The sequence below is a fragment of the Diadema antillarum genome, unplaced genomic scaffold, assembly GCF_040938485.1.
Source record: "Diadema antillarum isolate AM-2024a unplaced genomic scaffold, OU_Dant_1.0 seq00001136_RagTag, whole genome shotgun sequence".
NCBI lineage: Eukaryota > Metazoa > Echinodermata > Echinoidea > Diadematoida > Diadematidae > Diadema > Diadema antillarum.
The window spans coordinates 320,297-342,194 of record NW_027271948.1 but is presented as its reverse complement, the minus strand read 5'-3'; the positions used below and the strand labels follow the sequence as shown (position 1 = coordinate 342,194).

The 21,898-nt window shown below is 39.5% G+C and overlaps 1 protein-coding gene across 1 annotated transcript in view; it reads left to right on the top strand.

Moving 5' to 3' along the window:
- LOC139744106 (aconitate hydratase, mitochondrial-like) overlaps positions 1–21,898 on the top strand; it is a 39,798-nt gene that overhangs the window by 728 nt on the left and 17,172 nt on the right. Inside the window, exons 2-11 of the mRNA XM_071654563.1 lie at positions 3,162–3,227; positions 4,038–4,184; positions 4,708–4,818; positions 7,578–7,658; positions 8,941–9,033; positions 11,904–12,062; positions 12,598–12,649; positions 20,057–20,155; positions 20,575–20,679; positions 21,501–21,592. Of these exons, the coding sequence (XP_071510664.1) occupies positions 3,162–3,227; positions 4,038–4,184; positions 4,708–4,818; positions 7,578–7,658; positions 8,941–9,033; positions 11,904–12,062; positions 12,598–12,649; positions 20,057–20,155; positions 20,575–20,679; positions 21,501–21,592 (1,005 nt within the window). The remainder of the gene's footprint in view (positions 1–3,161; positions 3,228–4,037; positions 4,185–4,707; positions 4,819–7,577; positions 7,659–8,940; positions 9,034–11,903; positions 12,063–12,597; positions 12,650–20,056; positions 20,156–20,574; positions 20,680–21,500; positions 21,593–21,898) is intronic.

The window sequence follows — 21,898 nt, the reverse complement described above, 5'->3', positions numbered from 1 at the left end:
GTTCTAGATCGTGACGATGCTTGTCTAGACTAGCCGTTAAAATTTACCCAAATTTACGATGTATACTCACGTTTTTAGGAGTCGAGGATAGTCCATATCCTAGAAATCGACAGCAATTTAGGTGAGACTAGAAAACAATCACTTATCTAATTGCTGGTGCTTAGCTTACAGTAGAGCCTACGCACTGTGTGGGTGCCCTTGACAGCCCACCATGTTGACTCTATGCAGTACCCTACACATAACAGCTTATGATGCGTACGTGTGCAGTGGTAGCGCGTATTGAGTCTGCAGAACGCGCGCATGTTTACTAGTACAGTGTACAATACGTATAGCAGTTGAGAGCGCACTTGTCTCTTGACAATACGCGTATACGCGCTGCCTTGCCAAACTAGTGTGTTATCACAGTAGTGTGATTGATCGTGAATGACTTGTGTCGAAAAGAGATGAAGGAAGGAGGATGCCAGCTGTGATGAGTCATCAGGTTTAAAATAGTTCCGTCAAAATCGGCTCGATTTTCTTTATCGACGATTTACTCAAGTTATCTTGATTTAGAGCAGTTTTCCTCTGAAACCACTCAATTTTCATAAAAATTGTGTGGTGAATCTACTTTTTGACGGCCGTTCTGTTCCCGGGCTTTTTGGGGGCCCCAGACGACGGGAAAGACGAATTTCAGCCCTTCGGGCTGAAATTCATCTCTAAGTGAGAGCAGCTGGAGGCGGGGCCGAAGGCCCCGCCTCCGGCGGCTCTTATACGCACCAATATGCTAATTTATATGACGCAAAACCGGTATTCTGTAATTTCCCCCCATACTCCATACACCCCTACTTCTTGTAGCTGCAGATCGAGAAAGATTGACGGCTCTTGGGGATCTTTTAATTTGGGATAGATAGACATATAGCCTAACCAAGAGGGGCAATTTATTGTGCACTTTACGGCCATTAGACTGTATCGGTACCCTACGTCTTTATTCGTCGTATGCCAATTAAGGTGATATCCCATGAACCACCACGCAATTAGCAGCTAGCGAGCTTCTCTTGCTGTATGGAACGCCGTTTGACGTACATACAATTGATACTGTGTAAGGTCACTAAAAGCCCGCCTCACTCACTGCGCTTCTGCGGAGCTAGCCGACACATCGAACACCGTGCGATCGCGATTTTGCGTGCTTTTGGCTGTTCTCAGCTGCAGGATTATCAAGCTTTACATAAATTTCTACAATGTTGCATCACAGAAAATAGCCATGATCACTGTGCAAAGTGTGAGAAAGCTGGCAGTAGTACGTAGTCTGTGTTACTATATAGATTACGTTTTTGAACACCCTAGTTTGCGCCCGCTCGCCACAACAGTTACGTGAATATTTTCATGCCCCTTCATCCATCCCGATCCGACCCCATCACAAATCGCGCAAACCAACCATGTGGGCGAGGCTTGTGTGTGTGTGTCCATGTAGTGGCTGCCCGTAATTCAGTAGAGCATACACACTTCTCGCTTCGCACGGTGTCTGGTAACTGTGTAGACGAAATAAACACTATCAGACTGACGAATCGGGATAAGATTTTTTTTTTTTTAATTTTTATTTCAAAGAATAATTTCGCCAAGGCCGCGAATGGACATATGTCCTCTGCAATAGGTTAATTAGTGATTCCCTGCTTAAGATATAATGCAAAATTCACTCATTTGAAATCATGATTGAAGCACAGAAGTTTACCACTCGTTGTGTTCCGTTGTGTGCCAATGCACAGCATCCTGTTTGTCTGGGGGTCACGCTCGATCACACCGCGCCGCACAGGGAAGGGCGTTAGCGCAACCATGTGGCGTACCGTAAGAGCTTTCATCACGTACAGGAGGCACGTTGACACATTCATACACACACTGCATCTCAACGCGAAATCTCACACACATGTACATAGTGCCAGAAGACACGCTGTCCACCTGTGGTGCCTGATAGGTACTTGAATTCGCAAGCTCTGCTCGATTAGGGTAAAATCTCGCACCGATAATATAGGGCCGTAAAGTGCACAATTTCCCTTAGAGGCTAGACAGGCATAACTTGACTGAAAGATCGGTCTGTATCTTCACCTTGTCATCAGGGATATGTTCCTCACTCGGATCCCTCGGAGCTGAGACTACGTCTATCATACCCTTGTCTGGCTCCATGGAATCCCCTCCTATCTTTGGAGGAGGGCCACAAAATTAAAGAAAATGATTACGTACGGAGATTTTGCTGTTCTTTTGCATTTTTGCAGATACTGTCTGACTCCTAGTCTGAGCTTCAGTTGTGTCGTAGGGTGTGGAAGTGAAACATCTCGCAAGAGAACAATGTATTTCTCAATTTTTTTGTGCTTAATTCGCACACACTTTGGAAAAGTTGATTCTGCATTTTCGATGGCAAAATTTGGGATTTTGGATGGATTTTTGGAGGTGACTAATTTTAAGGGACTTTCCCATTGTGAACGACAGTGCCAGTATGTGAAATGATGTGATTTAGTGTTAAAGGGATAGTACAGTTTTGGTGGAGATGAGAATTGGGTTTTTAACTTTTTGCGAGATACCAAGAAAACACTTATGATATAGCACAGAACATACCATTTTAAGAGGAATTCAAAGTTTATTTGACGAAGATCGGGTTTGGAATGACTGAAACATCAAAAAACAAAGTAAAACAAAGCGATCGTAATAAAGTGTGGGTCCCACACTTTATTAGAATCGCTCTTTTTTGATATCTCAGCCATTTCAAAACCAATTTTCATCAAAGAAACGTTGAATTCCTCATAGAATTACATGCTCTTTCACATTTTATAAGAGGTTTCTCATCATCTCACCAAAAATTGTTAGAAACCTGAAATTAGGTCTCAACCATAACTGTACAATCCCTTTAATTGTGACAATAGAATTTGCTGGCTTGTGTAAAGTTGTGATTAAATTTGTAGTGATAAGTTATTGAACTCCAGTAGGCGAATCAATTGAGGAAAATACCTTTAAACAACTCAGAGCTTTCGAATTCAAACTTATTTGCTAGTGGATCATGTTTGATCATTTCAAATTTTTATTTCATATGTTCAGCCAATGTGATGTGTATAGATTGTCAAAGGGCAAGCATATAGATAATGCAGAAACATGTGTGTCACATTTTTATTAAATTTTTCTCTGTCTTTGTTTAGGTGAAGGCCCTCATGGCTGCCGGCCTTCGGGCCAGGCTGTTTCAGACTTCAGCAGCAGCAAGTCAAGTAAGTCTGATTTCCTTCTTGATTCTTGTGAGTTTGATTATGTAGTAGTTGTGGGTCTACCCCAACAGTAGTTGTGGGTCTACCTAAACAGTAGCACAAAGGAAAGAAAAAGAGAGGTGAACAGCAGTATTGATAGAAGCAGAAACAGCAGCTGGTTTTGTAAATGGGAATTATAGGTCTTTGGACTGTACACCTGTCTGTTTTGATGGCATTAGACCTGATCTATGTATCTATCTATCCATCCATCTCTGTGGCATGTTAAGTGAAGTATTACACTGCTTTATGTTGAAACTGTAAATTGTATTTTTGGTGCACTAGAGTTTATAGGTTTCTTTGAATTCTTGTCAATGATTATATGTCTTTATGTTTGTTTGTGTGTTTGTTTGGTTTTTTTTTTCTGTAAAAAGAAACCAGAAGTGAAAAATTAACATTGAAGCTGTAAAGGAAGACTTTGATATATACAGCTAATGTTTCATACTGCTTGTTTCATGTACTCCAACAATTTTACCAGCATGTGAAACTCTCTTTCCAGCTTTACAGCAATGTTCAAGGCAATGTTATTTAAGCCGTTGAGGACGGACTGATTTTGCTACAACATGCATTTCCCTGAGACACTTGCACAAGTATACTCAGGACTCGTCCTCAACAGGTTAAGTGCTGCTGTTTATGCTTATTCAAGAGTGATCAGAATTATTAGAGAAAAAATGCAAACAAATTGTAATCTTTTAGTACATTTGTTCCCTATGCTGAGCGATTTGATAAATATCAAATGCAAGAAATTGCTTTTTTTTTGTCTTTGGTGCCCTGCAGGTGGCCATGAGCAAATTTGAGCAAGATAAATTCATCAACTATGACAAAGTGGAAGCAAATCTAACAATTGTGAAGGACAGGCTACAGCGACCCCTCACCCTCAGTGAGAAGATTGTCTACGGTCATCTAGACAACCCCAAGGAACAGGTAAGACCAACTTCACCTCCCACCCACTTATCACGTCTTCAGAGATATTGAGTGTTTGATAGGGCAAGATGTCTGTGTTTCATTTAGATTGGATAAGCAGCAATCTTTCATGCAATCTTGCTGTTGCAATTGATCGACAAATTGCCTGATTGATGAATTGCCCTACATCAACGTAAATAAGCACTGAATTAATCAGTGTTTAAGTGGTAGCCATGATAAACAATGTGAGGCAAAAATTTCATTAATTTGAACTTTGCCATTGCTGGTGTTGAAGCAAGGCATTGCTGACCATGCTCAAGTGTACAGCGTCAATGCATGTCTATGTACATGACTATCAAAATTTGATCCCCAAATCTCCTGTTTTATACAGAACCCAATCCACTGTGCTGCAGTGCTCCAAAATGAAGGAAAACCATGCATCACCAAATGAAGTTAACATTTAAACTGCATGCAATAATAGAAACTATGTATATTACTGTTTTTCTGTTGCTCTAATCTTTGTGGTTTTTGTTTTGGATTACAGGATATCAAGCGGGGTGAGTCGTACCTCAAGTTGAGACCGGACCGAGTTGCAATGCAGGATGCCACAGCTCAGATGGCTATGCTCCAGTTCATCTCCAGTGGCCTACCCAAGGTGAGTGACCGAGTGGCCATTATTATACCCCCGCCAAACGAAGTTTGAAGGGGGTATATAGGAATCAGCGGACGGTCGGGTGGTCGGGCGGTCGGTCCGTTGCAAATCTTGCGTCGCGAACTACTTCCTCAGTTTTCAACCGATTCCCATAAAACTTGGCACAGATGTGTGCCTTGGGTTGTAGATGTGCAAGACGTATTTTTTGACAGTACCCAAAAGTACGTTGCCATGGTACCGGCATATTATGGGCAAAAATGGGTACAAATCTTACGTCGCGAACTCCTCCCACAGTTTTTGATCAATTTTTATGAAATTAGGTACAGATGTTCATCTGAATATGTTAATGTGCAAGACACATATTTCCGCAGTGGCAAAAAGTGCGTTGCCATGGTAACGGCATGTTATTGGTAAAATATAGGGCAAAATGCTTCATGGCAAAACTGCTTCATCAGTGTTCTTCCAATTCTCATGGAATTCATATTGAATGTTTGTCTTAGGATATAGGTCAGCATGACACATTTCTTGACAGTGACAAAAAGTATGTTGCCATGGTAACAGCTCACATATTATGAGCCAAAATGATGGAAAATTTTGTGTTGCAAACTACTTCCTCAGTTTTTGCCCAATTTCCATGAAACTTGGTACAGATGTGTGCCTTTGGTTGTAGATGTGCAAGACGAATTTTTTGACAGTACCCGAAAGTACGTTGCCGTGGTAACGGCATATTAATGGCAGAAGATCAAGGAAAGATCTTGCGGATTTAACTACTTCCTCAGTTTTTTGACCAAAGTTTATGAAATGTGGCACACACCTTGATCTTGGTGGGAAGATGTGGAAGACATATTTTTCGGACGTGTCGGAAGCTGCGTTGCCATGGTAACGGCATATAAATGGCAGAATATCAAGGAAAGATCTTGCGGATTGAACTACTTCCTCTGTATTCGACTGAAGCTCATGAAATGTGGCACACACATTGGTCTTGGTGGGAAGATGTGCAAGACATATTTTTTGGACGTGTCGGAAGCTGCGTTGCCATGGTAACGGCATATTAATGGCGGAAGATCAAGGAAAGATCTTGTGGATTGAACTACTTTCTCAGTTTTTGACAAAAGCTTATGAAATGTGGCACACACAATAGTCTTGGTGGGAAGATGTGCAAGACATATTTTTCGGACGTGTTGGAAGCTGCGTTGCCATGGTAACGGCATTTAAATGGCAGAAGATCAAGGAAAGATCATTCCTTGGGTAAGACTGTCGTCACGGGGCGGGGGTATTAATCACCTTAAGTGATATTTCTAGTTCTCTTTGACATTGACCTCCCTCCCCCCTCCCCCCTCCCAAACGATCATGATTTGTATCCATGTGAGTGCTATTAAAGACAATTATTGGCAGGGTACAGCCGAGCAGCTGAGAGCACTTTATATTCTTGCACGTATAGATATTGTGTAGATCACAATTCCTGTTCAGCTGTTCAGGTGGAATGTTCCTGAGGTTCTTTTCGACCATGGGCATAAGTTTGGGCATTTTAGTCACTGCATTGATATTACAGTTACCGTGACTTCACAATACTGCTGACCATTTGTGAAAAGGGCCCAGACTTTTTTTTTTCGTTTTTTGTATGAAGCACAGTTGTAAGTTGCTGGTCCTGATAGCTGTATTGGCTGTGAGGATAAAAGTGCTGAAGATATTTGAAACAGTAATCAGTATCAGTAAGCGTCAAACAAATTGTGACCATGATTATGAGTTCTATCTTTCACTCCAATCCATTGTATTTCTTTTGTTGGATTTTATGTTTGCGTGCTAGGATGGGCAAGACCTACCTGGTGTGTCTTAACCCTAAAAAGACTGGGGGGGGGGGGGGCCTAAAAGGCCCCCCCTCGACATTTCGCGCGATTACTCAGCAACACGCAATGCTCTCGCCGCGATGCTCTATGACTTTTTTCTTTCGAGTTTCCCGCACATTTTGACACCAAATTTGTGACGCCCGGGGGTACGGTTCTGAAGTTACATAACTTTTTGTACATGCACATGAGACCGAAAATGGCTCAAAAATGTGATTTTGTGTACAAAGTCAGTACAAACTGAGTTTTATCACATGGTTCATATAAATATGCTTATTTTTACTCTCAATGGCTAAAATCAATTTGTTTTAGTAGTATTATGCTTCAAAAAGGGTCTGCCACAAATTTTGCTGAAAAAAACAACAAAAACAAAAGGTCGAAAAAACACAGAAATACATAAGAAATTCATAAAACAATAAAATAGATAAGAAATTAATTTTGATACCGAATTTTTTTTCAAGTACATTTGCTAAGAATGCTACAAAGAATATCTAGACCAAAAATGAGCACTTTTGGAGCTTTATTTACTGATTTAGATAAAAAAGTCTGATTTCTCGCATAAATTAGCATAATTAATCAAAATAAAATAAAAGAAGACTATTTTGGAAAATTTAAATATACAATCTTGTAGATTACATCGCACACTACCATTGTGCAAATTTCCGCGGCGATCGCTCGATCCACGGCCGAGATCTTAAGGGGGGGCCCTTTAGGCCCCCCCCCCCCCCCCCCCCCCCAGTCTTTCGAGCTACCAAAATAGCCCAGTCTTTTTAGGGTTAATCCAGGGTTTTTGTCAGCAGGGCTAAATTTTGTTCATAAAGATGAATGAGGCTTGAAATTCAAGTGTTGTGAAACAGGTCTTGGAGTTAATGTTGCAGTCTCACAGACTCTATGTTGCTTTTCTCTCCATCTGTCTAGGTTGCAGTGCCATCCACCATCCACTGTGATCATCTCATCGAGGCCCAAGTTGGAGGAGACCAAGATTTAGCCAGGGCGAAGGTACATCTTTCTACTTCTAACATCACTATGTTGTATTTTTGTCCATCCCATTTTGTCCATCCCATAGAAATCCTCACTGGACTGCTTCAAATATAAAAGCAATCATTCTTGTTGATGATATGGAAAACATAAGGTAAAGAAGAAGTGTGAACCCATTGGAAAGTAGACCATGAGTGTCACATCTGGTAGAGTCTAAAGCCCTGGCAAGGGTCTGTTATAAATACTGTCTTCAGAGAGAATCTGCTAAAACATGTTTGTAGTCGCAATGGTATGGATTTGTCAAACCAGCCAAAATTCAAAATTGCTTCAGACTATGATATGCTTCATGTCAGACCATGACTAGATAAATCCCTGAAGCAGTTCTTTTTGACTGAACTCCATACAATTGCAAACTTACACTTAAACACTACTACACTCACAGATTGCGATATGCAGGGGAGACATTGTGTGGCGTTTGACTTGTTTGTATATTTATTTTCTGTCCTTTCCCTCCTCAGGTGCCATTATCTTTGTCTCTTTCTATATCATTGTCAAAACAAAACACATGCAATATATTTTCTTGTAGTTTCTTTTAACTGTATCGAGTCTTTAGTATGTAACATTTTTGTTAATTTGACATTTCTTCTTCAGGTGTCCCAAAATCTAACTTGTGTAGTTATAAATTTTAGAAATGCTGGTACTTTCACGAAGCCATTTGCAATGTAATGACTCCATGTATTACAATGCTCTGAGATACATTTGCTGGTACTTCTGACGGCAACTTCACAGATCTAGAATGATATAAACATACTTTTATCAGCTCGCTGTTATAGTTCTTGTGGTGTTTTCCCACCCCACCATCAACAACACCCCACCCCAACCTATTCATAGAATTAAGAGGGCAGCATGACCTTTGGTAATTTGGTATTGTTGGCTGCAAATATGTAGATGTAAATTACCTTGTAAGTCAGTAATAAGATGCATTTAAATGTCTTGAATTTAAGTCTCTGAGATACTGTACATGTACATTACTGGTGTGGCCAATCTGGGCTTTGTCTTTTATAGTGTAGCAATCCATTGTTATCAATATCAAATTGCTTTTACTTTGAGTCAGTTTTACAACTCACTTTTATTTTGAGTCAGTTTTACCTATTAATAACTTTTGCAAAATCATGTAGAGAGGAAATGAGACATTTGTTGTCTGAAGTCTTTTCATTACTGTGAATGTTTGTGGACAAAAGATTGCCAAGGTGTCATCATTCTATGTGTGTATATTCACATTATTTTCTGGTTGCCGTGGTAGGAGCTGAACAAAGAGGTCTACAACTTCCTCTCCACGGCTGGTGCAAAGTATGGTGTTGGCTTCTGGAAGCCCGGCAGTGGCATCATCCATCAGGTAAGGGCAAAGAATTGATCAGAAGGATGCAAAGCAAGCGGGATGTTTACAAACTCTGACCTTGCTTTGACTATTGGTACTGCAGTGTAGTGGTACTGGAAGCAATGTATGTTCTTGGGTTGTTCACGCATGCCAGAGGTACAAAATGTACTTCTGGTTTTCCTGGTACCTTAGAGTTAGAATTATATAAGGTATCATACAAAAGTGAAATCCTGCCATTTCACTCCTTTTGTAAGCAGACACTAGTATTTTCTGCTTTTAAAGGACAAGTTCACCTTCATAGACATGTGGGTTGAGTGAATGCAGCAATATTAGTAGAACACATCAGTGAGAGTTTGAGGAAAATCGGACAATCCGTTCAATAGTTATGAATTTTTGAAGTTTCTGCTCAGTCACGGCTGGATGAAAAGACTACTATAGCTTGAGATGTCACATGAGTACAACGATATAAAGAAAGAATAAAGAAAATTCAACATATTTCCATTTTTCTTGCATAACAAAAGAACACTTGACTTCTCTCTTTCAGAAGGCAGGGGGAATAATATTACCCTTAATCATACGTCAGTAGCAAGTCGAAGAAATGTGCACTTTATTCAAAAAGTAAAGTTTTGTCAAATTCTCTTTTTATTTTCCTTATATAGTTGTACGCATGTGACATCATACACTGTAGTAGTCTTCTCTTCCAGCAGTGACTGCGCAGATACTTAAAATATTCGTAACTTTTGAACGGATTGTCCAATTTTCCTCAAACTTTCACTGATGTGTTCTACTAATATTGCTGCATTCTCTCAATCCTTATGTATATGAAGGTGGACTTGTCCTTTAAGTTAGATGTTGCCAATTGTTGTATAGTATATCATAAGAAATTATTGATCGGTCTGATAAGAACATATCTAGAAAAGTTATATATTGCATCTATATCAGAAATACAAAGCACCGAGAACTGCATAACATGTTTATCAATGGAATCAACATCTTGAATTAAGTTCAATCACACAGACATGTTGTGATCAATTGTATGAAGGCATGTTTATAAAGGGAGTAATGGTCTGAATGTTATGACATTCTGGATAATGACTTCCACATGGTGACCAGTGAAATTCCCTCTCTGCCCAGTCTTTACATGCTTGCATGTTGATTGGTACCGTGCACTGAGGAGTTCATTATAGTGTCACCAAGATGAAGGGAGACTGGTGATCAGATTTCACAGTCTGAAGGCAAGCTCTCGTGCATGTGTGTGAGTGCATGCGATGGCTGTGAAAGATGGGGAACCAGTCCAAGGGTAGCTACAGGTGTAGGTTGTGTGACCCACAGACCATGGGCAACCTATGTATGCTGCTGCCTACATTCAATGTTTCTTCTATTAGTGTTTCCCCTCTGTCTGCTTTACAGGGTTTTTCTACTTTGCTTTGACAATGTGTGTACACCCTTTAAATTTTTAACTGATCCATATTTTTCCAAATTGTACACGTCAATGTTCTCAGCAGATGTGATTAACAACAACAACCATAAAGATTTTGAGTAAAATAGAGATTAAACACTCCTTATTAGTTTTGGTGCGGGATTTGCAGTTCATGAGGTGTGTCGATGACTCATTTATCAACGAGATAGGTATGAGTGGAATTGCATTGTGTAATAGATTTAGGATGTTTTGCATTTTGTTTTTATATTAGTCCAAAATATACCATTTCGTACTGAGTTGAAGTATTTCATGTGGTTGATACCAACGTGGTCAATTTATTTTGTTTTTGTTTTGCATTTTCAAATCTGCCTGACACTTAACTTAATCATGATCTGTGTGCATCTGCAGTCTACATGAATGTACCATAAAAGTGGGTATTTTTGCAAAAGTAATTATTCACAATCAGCTGAGTAAGATGAATTTTGTCTACTTTTATTTTTGCTCCAGCTTCTGGTTGTGCAAAATTTCCACACCGCGAAAATTTCCACTTTTACAGTAATGATGTCGTTGCCTCTTTTACAAATTAAAGCGGCATAAATGCTGCCATAGAGTCTGGGTGGTATTTGAAATTAAGGGAGTATGGCATTCAGTCTGGATATGAAATATTGAATATGAAATACATGTACAATTATGACTTGTAATATAATGCTGCTTTTATGTCAGATGACAATATACAGAGGTAAAAAAAAAAAAAAAAAATCAATGCGTAGGTGAAATGAAAGAATGAATGTGTGAAAAACAAGATCAACATGAAACTATCCTTCCTGCCAGTGTGAGGTGCCAAGGGTATCAAATAATGATGATTAGCTTGATGGGCTTTCAGTGCACGCAAATTTTGTCTAGTTTTCATGCCTATAAAAGCAAAATGGACATCAATAAATGATAGCGCTTTTAAACAAGGCGACAAACCCAACAACAAAAAGTATGAATTTCCAAAAAGCCTGGAACCAGCTTAGTACAGTCTGTACTTCGTTTCTTTTGTATTGAGACGGTTTCACAAGTTGATAAGTTGTTGATAGAAAACCATAGCCACAAAATGAGAAATTGAGTGTGACCCCTTTCCAAGAAGCAAAGTTTTATTAGTTAGCAATTTCCCACTTCAATAATGATGGTAAGTTGCATTTGTATTCTCCATTACAGGAGGAAAATATGTTATGTTTGTATGTTGGTAATGGCTATGCAGATATCAGTTCACTTTACAAACTTTGTAAAAATGAAACCACTGTGAAATACATGGTGTGTACAGTAATGAGAGTCTAACTGCATTAATGCTCTCTTGCCTGAAACATGACATCATAAAATATACCAGTATCGAAGTATACCAGTATCAAAGGATGCAGGTACAGAATTCATGTTCACATCACAATGACAATTACCAGAGGCTTGAACACCCCTATTTGCCCAATAGATCATCCTGGAGAACTACGCATTCCCTGGTGTTCTGCTGATTGGCACAGACAGCCACACTCCCAATGGAGGGGGGTTAGGAGGGGTCTGCATTGGCGTTGGTGGGGCGGATGCTGTCGATGTGATGGCTGATATTCCATGGGAACTCAAGTGTCCAAAGGTAAGTGAGGAATTGAGGTTATCGATTCTGCCTTAAAGTGCCTAGATATTAATGGATTTGACAGGATGGAACGCTAGTGGTATCAACTTTGATTCGAACTGCCTCCCCAAAATATCTTGAACTGATGCATTTGCTGTAATGTCACACTCTTTGATGTGGATAGACTGCAGAGACTGAAGATGGACCAGATTATGGATAACAAGATACCAAAGATGGTCGCACACGAAGTGTTCACTCTGCTACATTGGTGTGGTGTTTGGTGCAGTGTGCTCTGTGCTTTTTGCTATGAGAAGCACTGCACAAAGTGAAAATTTGACATCTGCATACTTTGTAGAGCTAGAATTGAAAGTGAGAAATGTTTTAGGCCTCCCACATTGTAGCTTGCAAGATGTCAAATCAATAACCAGTTAAGATATCAATTGCAGTCCTTGATTTCTATTTGCCCAATAGATTTTGTGTTTCTTTACATGTGAGTTGTTGTTTGTCTATTGCACAAAATTGTTGTCTTTACATTTTTGCTTTTACTCTCTCTTAGGTCATTGGTGTCCACTTGACTGGTCAGCTGAGTGGATGGACGTCACCAAAAGGTAAGCCGTCATATTTTGCATTGCAATGTGCTGTTTTTAGGAATTGACATACTGCTATATCACCTTCATGGATGTGGTTTCGATGGACCTTGACAACTTTGTTCCCCACCAATATTTTGATGTGAAGTAGTATGTGATTGAAATGTCTTGACATCTGCACATACTGCTCTTTTTGCAAACTCTAAGCATTTTTTTTTTTTTTAAGGTAATTGATTTTATTCCATAAACTAGGTATTTTTCTGCCCAAAATGATTGATTTATCATTTGACTCATTGAGGATGGGCTAATTTTGCTACAACACGCATTTCCCATGGACACCTGCGCGAGCATACTTGGGACTTGTCCTCAACAGGTTAAGGAAAGTTCTCAAATTGTTTCGAAGGAGCTTTAATGTACTGTAGTTGATGTGAGAATCATTCATGACATAACATGTCCATGACAGGTTGCATTATGACACTTTCTATCAGTGAAATAATATTTAGCATCCCTGTACAAAACAGCAAGGCCTTGTGGACTGTGTACCCTTCATAACTACTGATATTGGGTATGAGTACTTGAGATAAGACATGAAAAAGTAAATATATGTTCACATGTATGATGAATACATCATTGGATTTTGATCATTTGAATGTCTAGAATTTAAAGGCACATTTTATAAGATATCTAGTCATATGCATTCATGTATAATATAGCATTTATGAGGTCAGAGAGTTCAACTGTAAAACTATAGATTAATTTTTTTTTTAAATCCTCCAGAGAGTGGCCTCCAAGTACTTATGCAAACATTTATTTAGATTGCATGTGTCTCATAATAGCATAAGATTCTCAAAATGTGATTTAAATTTGAACAGTTGATCTCTGAGCTGAATAAACAATGTGGTTGTGCAAAGTAGGGGTTGTTCCCTACTGGCTACATGTTTTCAGCTGACGGGTGTATTTCCTTTGATGGGTTTACTGTGCAAAGTATTGTAATACACTATATATTTTGTAAGCTTGCTTTTCCCCCAAATACTGCAGGTTTAACCCTAATCAGGCTGGGCTTTTTTGGCTATGCTATATCTGGGGGAGGATTCCGCCCCCCCCCTTCAGATCTCGCCTATGGAACGCGTGATCGCGCAGAAAATCGGCACACGCGACGCCCGCGACGTATACTATCAAAATGTATGGTTGCTCTCTCCAAAAAAATTTTCTTATATTTTATATTAATTAATTATTGTAATTTATGCATAAAATCAGTTTTGGGCTCTAAATCACTTATTAATGCTGTAATTAAAGGCAATCGGTCGTCGCAGGCGATTCGCAGCTCAGTAGAAAAGCACGACAAGCTGCTCCTCCCGTTATTGTACCCCCGTACGTACCGAATGCCGAACACGACGCTACGCAGCGCACCAGCGAAAACCAGATGGGGCACGAGAGCCGTGCGAGCCGTCCACTGTAATTTCAACATGGACGCCCGAATACCTACCGAATGGGGCCGAATGGGTGCACGCACAAAACCGCACAACAGCCATGTGCATGAAAATCTCTCCTACGGGTCCCCGTCGCGACACAACAGTAGAGCTGTGTGGTGTACGTACGTACGTATCTGGCTGCAGTCTCTGTTTATTTGCACTATGGTGCCAATTTCAGCAATCTAAGCAATAATATTTCAAAATGTCTGAAAATATTATGTAACAATATTTTAAATCATTCATATATTACGTTGTTTAATATTTGGTATTTATAAATATGCTTTGATGAAGAAATATTAAAACTCTAAACTTCATGTATAGCAAGTTGCAATGCTCATGGCCATATGGCGGGTTGTTTTGATCTCATTGGCAATTGTCTGCTGCGTCAGCTGTGTTACAGTATGTTGGGCCGGATCGGAACATAACAAAGTTGGTATAAAGTCGTCGGTACCGGTATGTCAATATCAATAATGTGTGTGGTATGCGTGTACTGTTTCGGATTAGCCTTGGCTTTGGTTTAGTAATGAAACCTCACAATGGAGATCAAAACAGCCGTCCAACTCGAGTAAAACGTATCTACTTGTTTGACGCTATCGACGAGTGGAGAACGCAGAGAGACGTGTTCGTAGCATGCTTAGGACAGGGAGGTTTCCTCTCACCTCCCTGCTTAGGACAAGTAAGAGACCAGTGGCAGAGGGGGAAGCTTCAGCGTCAGCGTGCCGATGAAAAAATTTGCTTTCCACTTGCTGGAGTTGCATGAACAGTTTTGCAGGAATTTAGAATGTGCAAATTTGTGTTACGGCAGGCACGGTGGAATTGTAATGCCACGGCTTACGCCAATCAAGCAACCCCAGCTGACCAAGTCAACAACTTCAAGGAATCCAGATCCAGATGATGTGTAAGTAACGTTAGAAGTCTATTACATGAATCAATGATTGAAGTGGAATGACTTTTTTCTAATCTATCTTTAACTGCTAGGGCCTTTGCGTTTCATCGACAAGTAGGCCTATTTTTCTATGTATAATTCCGCGAAAAACTTCTCTAAGTTCTCATTTATGTCAAATTATGATAACGCCGTAATCGAAATGACATTTGCTGGGTCAGTTTATCGCTTCTTAAAAACTGACCCAGCAGTAGGCAGCAAATGTCATTAGTCAGAGAATCGCAAGTAGTGGTAAGTTTTTTGTCATCACAGTATTGAGAATTTAAAGTATTTCATGTGCAAATGTAGAATCTAGATAGATACAGAGAGGTCACTTTCCTGAGCAGCTAGCGTCAACAATCCAGGTTAAATTTGCATAGCCAGATTTCATGGCTGCGATTCAAATACTGTTTGTCCCCATTGATTTAACTGTATAGCAAAGTCTCCTCTTTCATCATATTTAGGGGCCCTACATTTTAAGTTTGGTTAAGGAATTTTGATAAAGATTGTAATTTTCATAAGCTTGGCAAAAGTTTCAGGCATCTATGTTGCATTTTTAGTCAAACTTCCAATGCATTTGGTCCAATAATTTGAAACCAAATTCAAGTGATCCAGTGAAGTGTACATCTTTTCATGTGAATTTCTACAAGTATGTTGAAATGTAAATTCTGAAGAAAAAAAAATTGATCCTTTACAGTTGAAATTCGTTAAAGTTTGGTTACACCGACAGTGTCAGGTCAGTGGTAGTAAACTACAGAGTTACAGTAGTGTACGTACAATACCCTTGTACGTGAAAGTTACAGTTTTATTTACCTTCACATCTTCATATAGGAGTGGTCTAATAGGGATGTTGATTGGTGTGGAAGTTGTTGATGAACAACAGTTCATAAGAATCCATTGTTTTAATTCTAATACAGATATTGGTCATAGGTCAAGGGGGCAATATGAACCTATCAGTTTCTAACATGCTAATATGTACAGGTATGGGCTTCCATCAAGTACGATTAATTGGTATCCGTGGCACATCCCTTATTTGTTGATCAAAGGTACGCCTCTGATTGGTATTTTAATCAGTGTTTGGTAGAAAGCTAACCCATTACAATGGCTTTGCGATGTTACACTGAGTTGACTATGGACAAAGGTCTACTGTCCGCGATTTTCATTAATTTGTAGTTCATTTTTCACACATAACCTCAAATACTGATACCTGTGATAGGTTTATTTATAATGGTTATCCTTCACACTGTATTGTTGAGACAATAGTGTTCTGTTTGTTTGTGTAAGAGGGAGATAGACAATAATTGTCCCCGCCGAACGAGTTTCGAGCAGGGGACTATGAAACGGGCTCCGTACGTGTGTCGTGTCCGTCCGTGTGTCCGTGTGTGCGTCCGTGTGTGATCAAAATCTTCAATTTGCTACTTCTCTGTCATTTATGAGCCAATTTTGATTCTGTTTGCTTTATATGATAGCACTACATGGGAGCTTTGAAACTTCTACACAGAATTTCAGTCGTGACCTTTGACCTATATTGTACATTTTGCTACAAAATGCTACTCCTTCGCCATTTCTAACCCGATTTCGATTCCGTTTGCTTTATATGATGGCACTAGGTGAGGGCTTCAAAACTTCTACACAGAATTTTGACCTTTGACTTCTTTGACCTTTGACCTTGATTTTTGACCTATATTGTACATTTTGCTACAAAATGCTACTCCTTCGCCATTTCTAACCCGATTTCGATTCCGTTTGCTTTATGTGAGGCTTCTTCAAAACTTCTACACAGAATTTTGACCTTTGACTTCTTTGACCTTTGACCTTGATTTTTTACCTATATTGTACATTTTGCTACAAAATGCTACTCCTTCGCCATTTCTAACCCGATTTCGATTCCGTTTGCTTTATGTGATGGCACTAGGTGAGGGCTTCAAAACTTCTACACAGAATTTTGACCTTTGCCTTCTTTGACCTTTGACCTTGATTTTTGACCTGTATTGTACATTGGCTATAAAATGTTACTCCTTCGCCTTTTCTAACCCGATTTCGATTCCGTTTGCTTTATGTGATGGCACTAGGTGAGGGCTTCAAAACTTTTACACAGAATTTCAACCTTTGACTTCTTTGACCTTTGACCTTGATTTTTTACCTATATTGCACATTTTGCTACAAAATGCTACTTCCGGCGGGGACATATATTACGCACCGCGTAATTTCTACTTTTCCTTGTTTCTTTATGCTCCTGTCTGAAGAAGGCATTACATCTTATTTGTCATGTACTTATCTATGAGTTTTAATGTTCACTTTGTGTGTGTGTGTGTGTCTTTTTTTTAAAGATTATTCACACTAGGCTAAGCTGACAGAACTATAACTGTGAGTTTACCTAGTCAAATGAAAGGGTTTGGGCATTGCTTCTTACATATAGTATATTCCAGGCAGGTGATACAACGCTCACCTTCTTCATATTAGTTAGTAAAACAATGAAGAGTGCAAAAATACTGCATAAATGTGCAGTGCAACTGTGGCCGTTGGCCGTTGGCCCTGCACGGGCACAGTCGCTTCCCCGTCCTGAATTTATGTACACACGCCAGGGCAAGTACATGATACAGGCAGGGTCTCCGACCCAATCGTCCGCGTTCAGAATAGACAACTCGGCGGTAATATCCGCTACCCATGACGATGTGTCATCGTCCATGATGGCCACCCTATCTATTATAATGTGGTCTGCACTCACTAATCTGATCTGATCTGATGATTACAGTATAGTTGACGAGTGACGACGATCGACGATGCGATGAAGAGAATGCGTAGTCGTACGAAGTATACGCAGCTAGCTACTAGCTCATAGATCATGCGAACATCACTCACATTACACAAAACGTACTGTCCCGCGCTCAGCAAGCGATCGCGAGCAATCGAGATACTATAGCGCGATACATTGCTTTAGGGATGTCTTGCGCACACACACATTTCGCTTCGTAGCAACTTCGGAAGCGAGTTTACGTGCTGCCGCCCGCGGCTGAAATATGTCCATGTATCCTCGCGACTGGGTGTCTTTAAGCTAATTTCTTTTTATGCCTCCGCCACGAAGTGGTGCCGGAGGCATTATGTTTTCGGGTTGTCCGTCCGTCCGTCCGTACGTACGTCCGTCCGCTTTCGTTTACGCAATAACTTTTATGAGTAATATTTACTGGAATTTTACCAAACTTGGTCCAAGTATGAAGTATGATGGGGCAATTATTTGATTAGATTTAGGGTGAAATCAGCTATAGGTCAAAGGTCAAGGTCAAATCATGATATTGTATCTGTTTACGCGATAACTCAAGACTGGATGGAGCAAATTTCACCAAACTTTGTTGGAGGATGATGTATGATGGGACAAGTACTTGATTAGTTTTTCAGTGAAATCAGATAGAGGTCAAAGGTCAAAGATCAAGGTCAAATCCTAAAATTTATCTCTTTACGTGATAACTCAAAACTGGATGAAGCAGCTTTCACCAAACTTAGTCCAAGGATGATGTATGATGGGACAATTAGTTGAGTAGATTTTAGGGACATTGGCAAGAGGTCAAAAGGTCAAAAGGTCAAGGTCAAATGCTACAAATGTTGCAATTTCCCCCATATCTATGCAATGCCCGAAGGTATTTTCTTGAAACTTGGTGTGGACATGTACTACTGCGTAAAGATTCTCCAGAGAGAGTTTCATGTCATAAGGTCAAAGGTCAAAAGGTCAAAGGTTAGGTGAAAATGTTGCAATATCACTTTTCTCGCAAATGGTTCAATGTATCTTCATGGAACTTGGTACTGTGTGGCAGGGATTATCTAGGGAATTTAGGGGTCATGGGTCAATAGTCAGGGTCAAAGGTCAAGGTCAACTCCTCAAAATTTTACTATTTCCCTCATATACTAGTATATGCAATGCTTGCATTATTAGTTTCAAAACTTAATACATGCATTACCTGTAATGGAGATTCTCCAGGAAATTTCCAGCCAGAAAGTCAAAGGTTAAGGGTCAAAGGCCAGGTTTCAATGCCCCCCCCCCCCCAAAAAAAAAAAAAAAAAAATCTATTTTGTACCATCATCACTTTCTTTCTTGATACCTTGGAAATTACTCAATGCATAAACTTCCCCAAAATTCCCCAAATATGTGTACCTGCACTCTTAGAAAATTATAGCAAACCCAGTTCAAGACATTTCTGACAAACCTGTCATTTCAATATTTTGCCAGTTATGTGAAACTGTCATGGATCACACATTGTGAAGATATTTTACCATACGCCTATTGGGAGAATCATGCATTATGGCGGAGGCATCAGTCGCCATAGCGACATTTCTAGTTTAAAATGTTTCTTGTATCATTCTCCTGAGACATAGGGTAAAAAAAAATCTGTATCGAAATTAATTTCTTATGTATTTGATTGTTTTTTGAATTTCTTATGTATTTCCTTGTTTTTCGACTTTTTGTTTTTGTTTGTTTTTTGGCCAAAATTTGTCACAGACATTTTTCAAAGCTTTATTATGCTAAAATAAATTAATTTCGTCCATTCTAAGTCAAGATATGAATTTTTATGTGAATTAATTGAAAAAACACAATTTGCATTGGATTTGTACACAAAATCACGTTTTGGAGCAATTTTGGGGTTGACAAATTTTTTTCGAACAGGCGTCGCGTCAAAACGGTACGCGCGGGCGCAACAATTTTGGTCTCAAAAGTTGCGCGATACTTGAAAGAAAAAAGTCTTGGAACATCGCGGCGGGAGCTTATCACGCTGCGAAGATATTGCGCGAAACGTCAAGGGAGGGGGGCGGATTCCGCCCCCCCCTCCAGCCTGATTAGGGTTAATGGACATTATGCTGTTTTTCTCAAATTATATAACTACACATGTTTATTGCAGGAATGGTAAGATACTGTTTTTCCACCAAAAAGATTCTTTTCAGTCCTCAGAACACTGCAGTGCTGTTGGCATCCCTGCCTGTGATGTTCAATGAAATATTTTTAGGCACATTTTTCCCATTTATTATTATTTTTTTCCCTACCAGACGTCATTCTCAAGGTGGCAGGTATCCTAACAGTCAAGGGAGGCACGGGAGCCATTGTGGAGTACTTTGGACCTGGCGTTGATTCTATCTCCTGCACAGGTACAAAAAACCAAAGACAAACTACTTTAAAAAAAACTACTGTTCCTCCAAAGTGCTAAGAACTAACTGATGTAAAATAAATCATTGAAACATATGTTATGCATGCATGACTTTGTTTTATAACACTCAGTTTATTGTAAAAGATAGCATATGATAGGAATGATAATGTATAAAACAAATAACACTCAAAAGGCAATGGAACTTCAAGCAAAGATGTCCAGGTGAGCATTTCTTTATTGTAAAGATGTGTGACTTTTGAATTTTTATTTGTATTCATACAGTTTAATGACTTGGTAGATATAATTATGCTGTACCATTAGTGAGCAGGAAAAGTATGGAAATCTTAGCAGAAATAGAAGTAAGTATTACACATGAGAATGTCTGCAAAGTTGTGACACCAGACTTTCGTTGCTTCCTAGGTATGGGCACCATCTGCAATATGGGTGCTGAAATCGGTGCCACAACATCCATCTTCCCATTCAACAAGAGGATGGAAGACTATCTGGTTGCCACCAACAGATCAGGTAAGTCTACAGTGTGAGTGTGATATTCATCATCATCATAACCATCATCGTCCATTATCATCATCTATAATTACTATCATCGTCTTTGTCACCGTCGTCTTCATCATTGTCATCATCATCATCATCATCACCAACATCGTCATCATCACCAACATCATCGTCATCATCATCATCATCATCTTGCTTTTTGTCTTTCCCTTAATTTTCAAACGCTAGATATATATTTTTTCAATCTGGCTTTGTCTTGTTTCTGTCTTTTGTTCTCTTTTTCTGTATAAGTCATTGTTCAAATGAATACTAAATATTTCAAAGTTCACTGGTGGATAGGTAGGTACAAAAATTGTATTTTCAGTCGACAATTTTTAGATTGATAGTTCTAAAGAGTTCATAATGTATATTCCGTGCAGTGCATCATATGTGAATGATATTGTCATGCTTTGCAAAGATAAAATGTATGACAGTGGTCACTTTTACACAGAATAGGTTTTTGACATTTATAGTTTCCATCTTGTACTTCTTTATGTCAAACCAGTAAATGGTTGGCTGGCAGAGTGAATGTCAGCTATCTCGTCCTATCTGAGCTCCGGTATGGGCCCCGTCGTGTTAGGCATTTTCTATCAATGAAATCTCAGAACAATTGCAGTCACCATGGAAACTATCAGGCAGCAACCAATCAGCTATGAGCAATGTATAAAGTCACTGCTGTAGTAACTGCCAGCACCTGTACCATGATTGTAAACATCTTTATGGAAAGAGGCCCCCGGGATATGCTTTGAGCAAATGTTAACCTCATCTTTGCTTGTTTTATATGATGCCTCCAGATATTGCCAACTTGTCGAAGAAATATGCACACATCCTGACAGCCGATCAAGGTGCGGAATACGACAGCGTCGTCGAAATCAACCTGAGTGAGGTAAGACTGTTGGGAGCTATTATAGTGTCTTAAAGATCAATTTTGATGGTAATTTACAACACATGCCCCAGCAATGAGCAAGGGGATCATGGTGCAATGCTTGTAGAGAGAAGCTGAGCAAGTCTTTTGGTCTCTTCTGTTATAATAGGAGATATAATACTCATTTCGTACGATTGGACATTATATTGAAACAGTATCTGTAGTAAATACACCAGTAAATAACATTCGTAGGTTGCTTGGTTCACAGTAATGTCTTAATGATATACAGCAAAGCACATAATATTAGTGATAGAATTTATTTGTTTC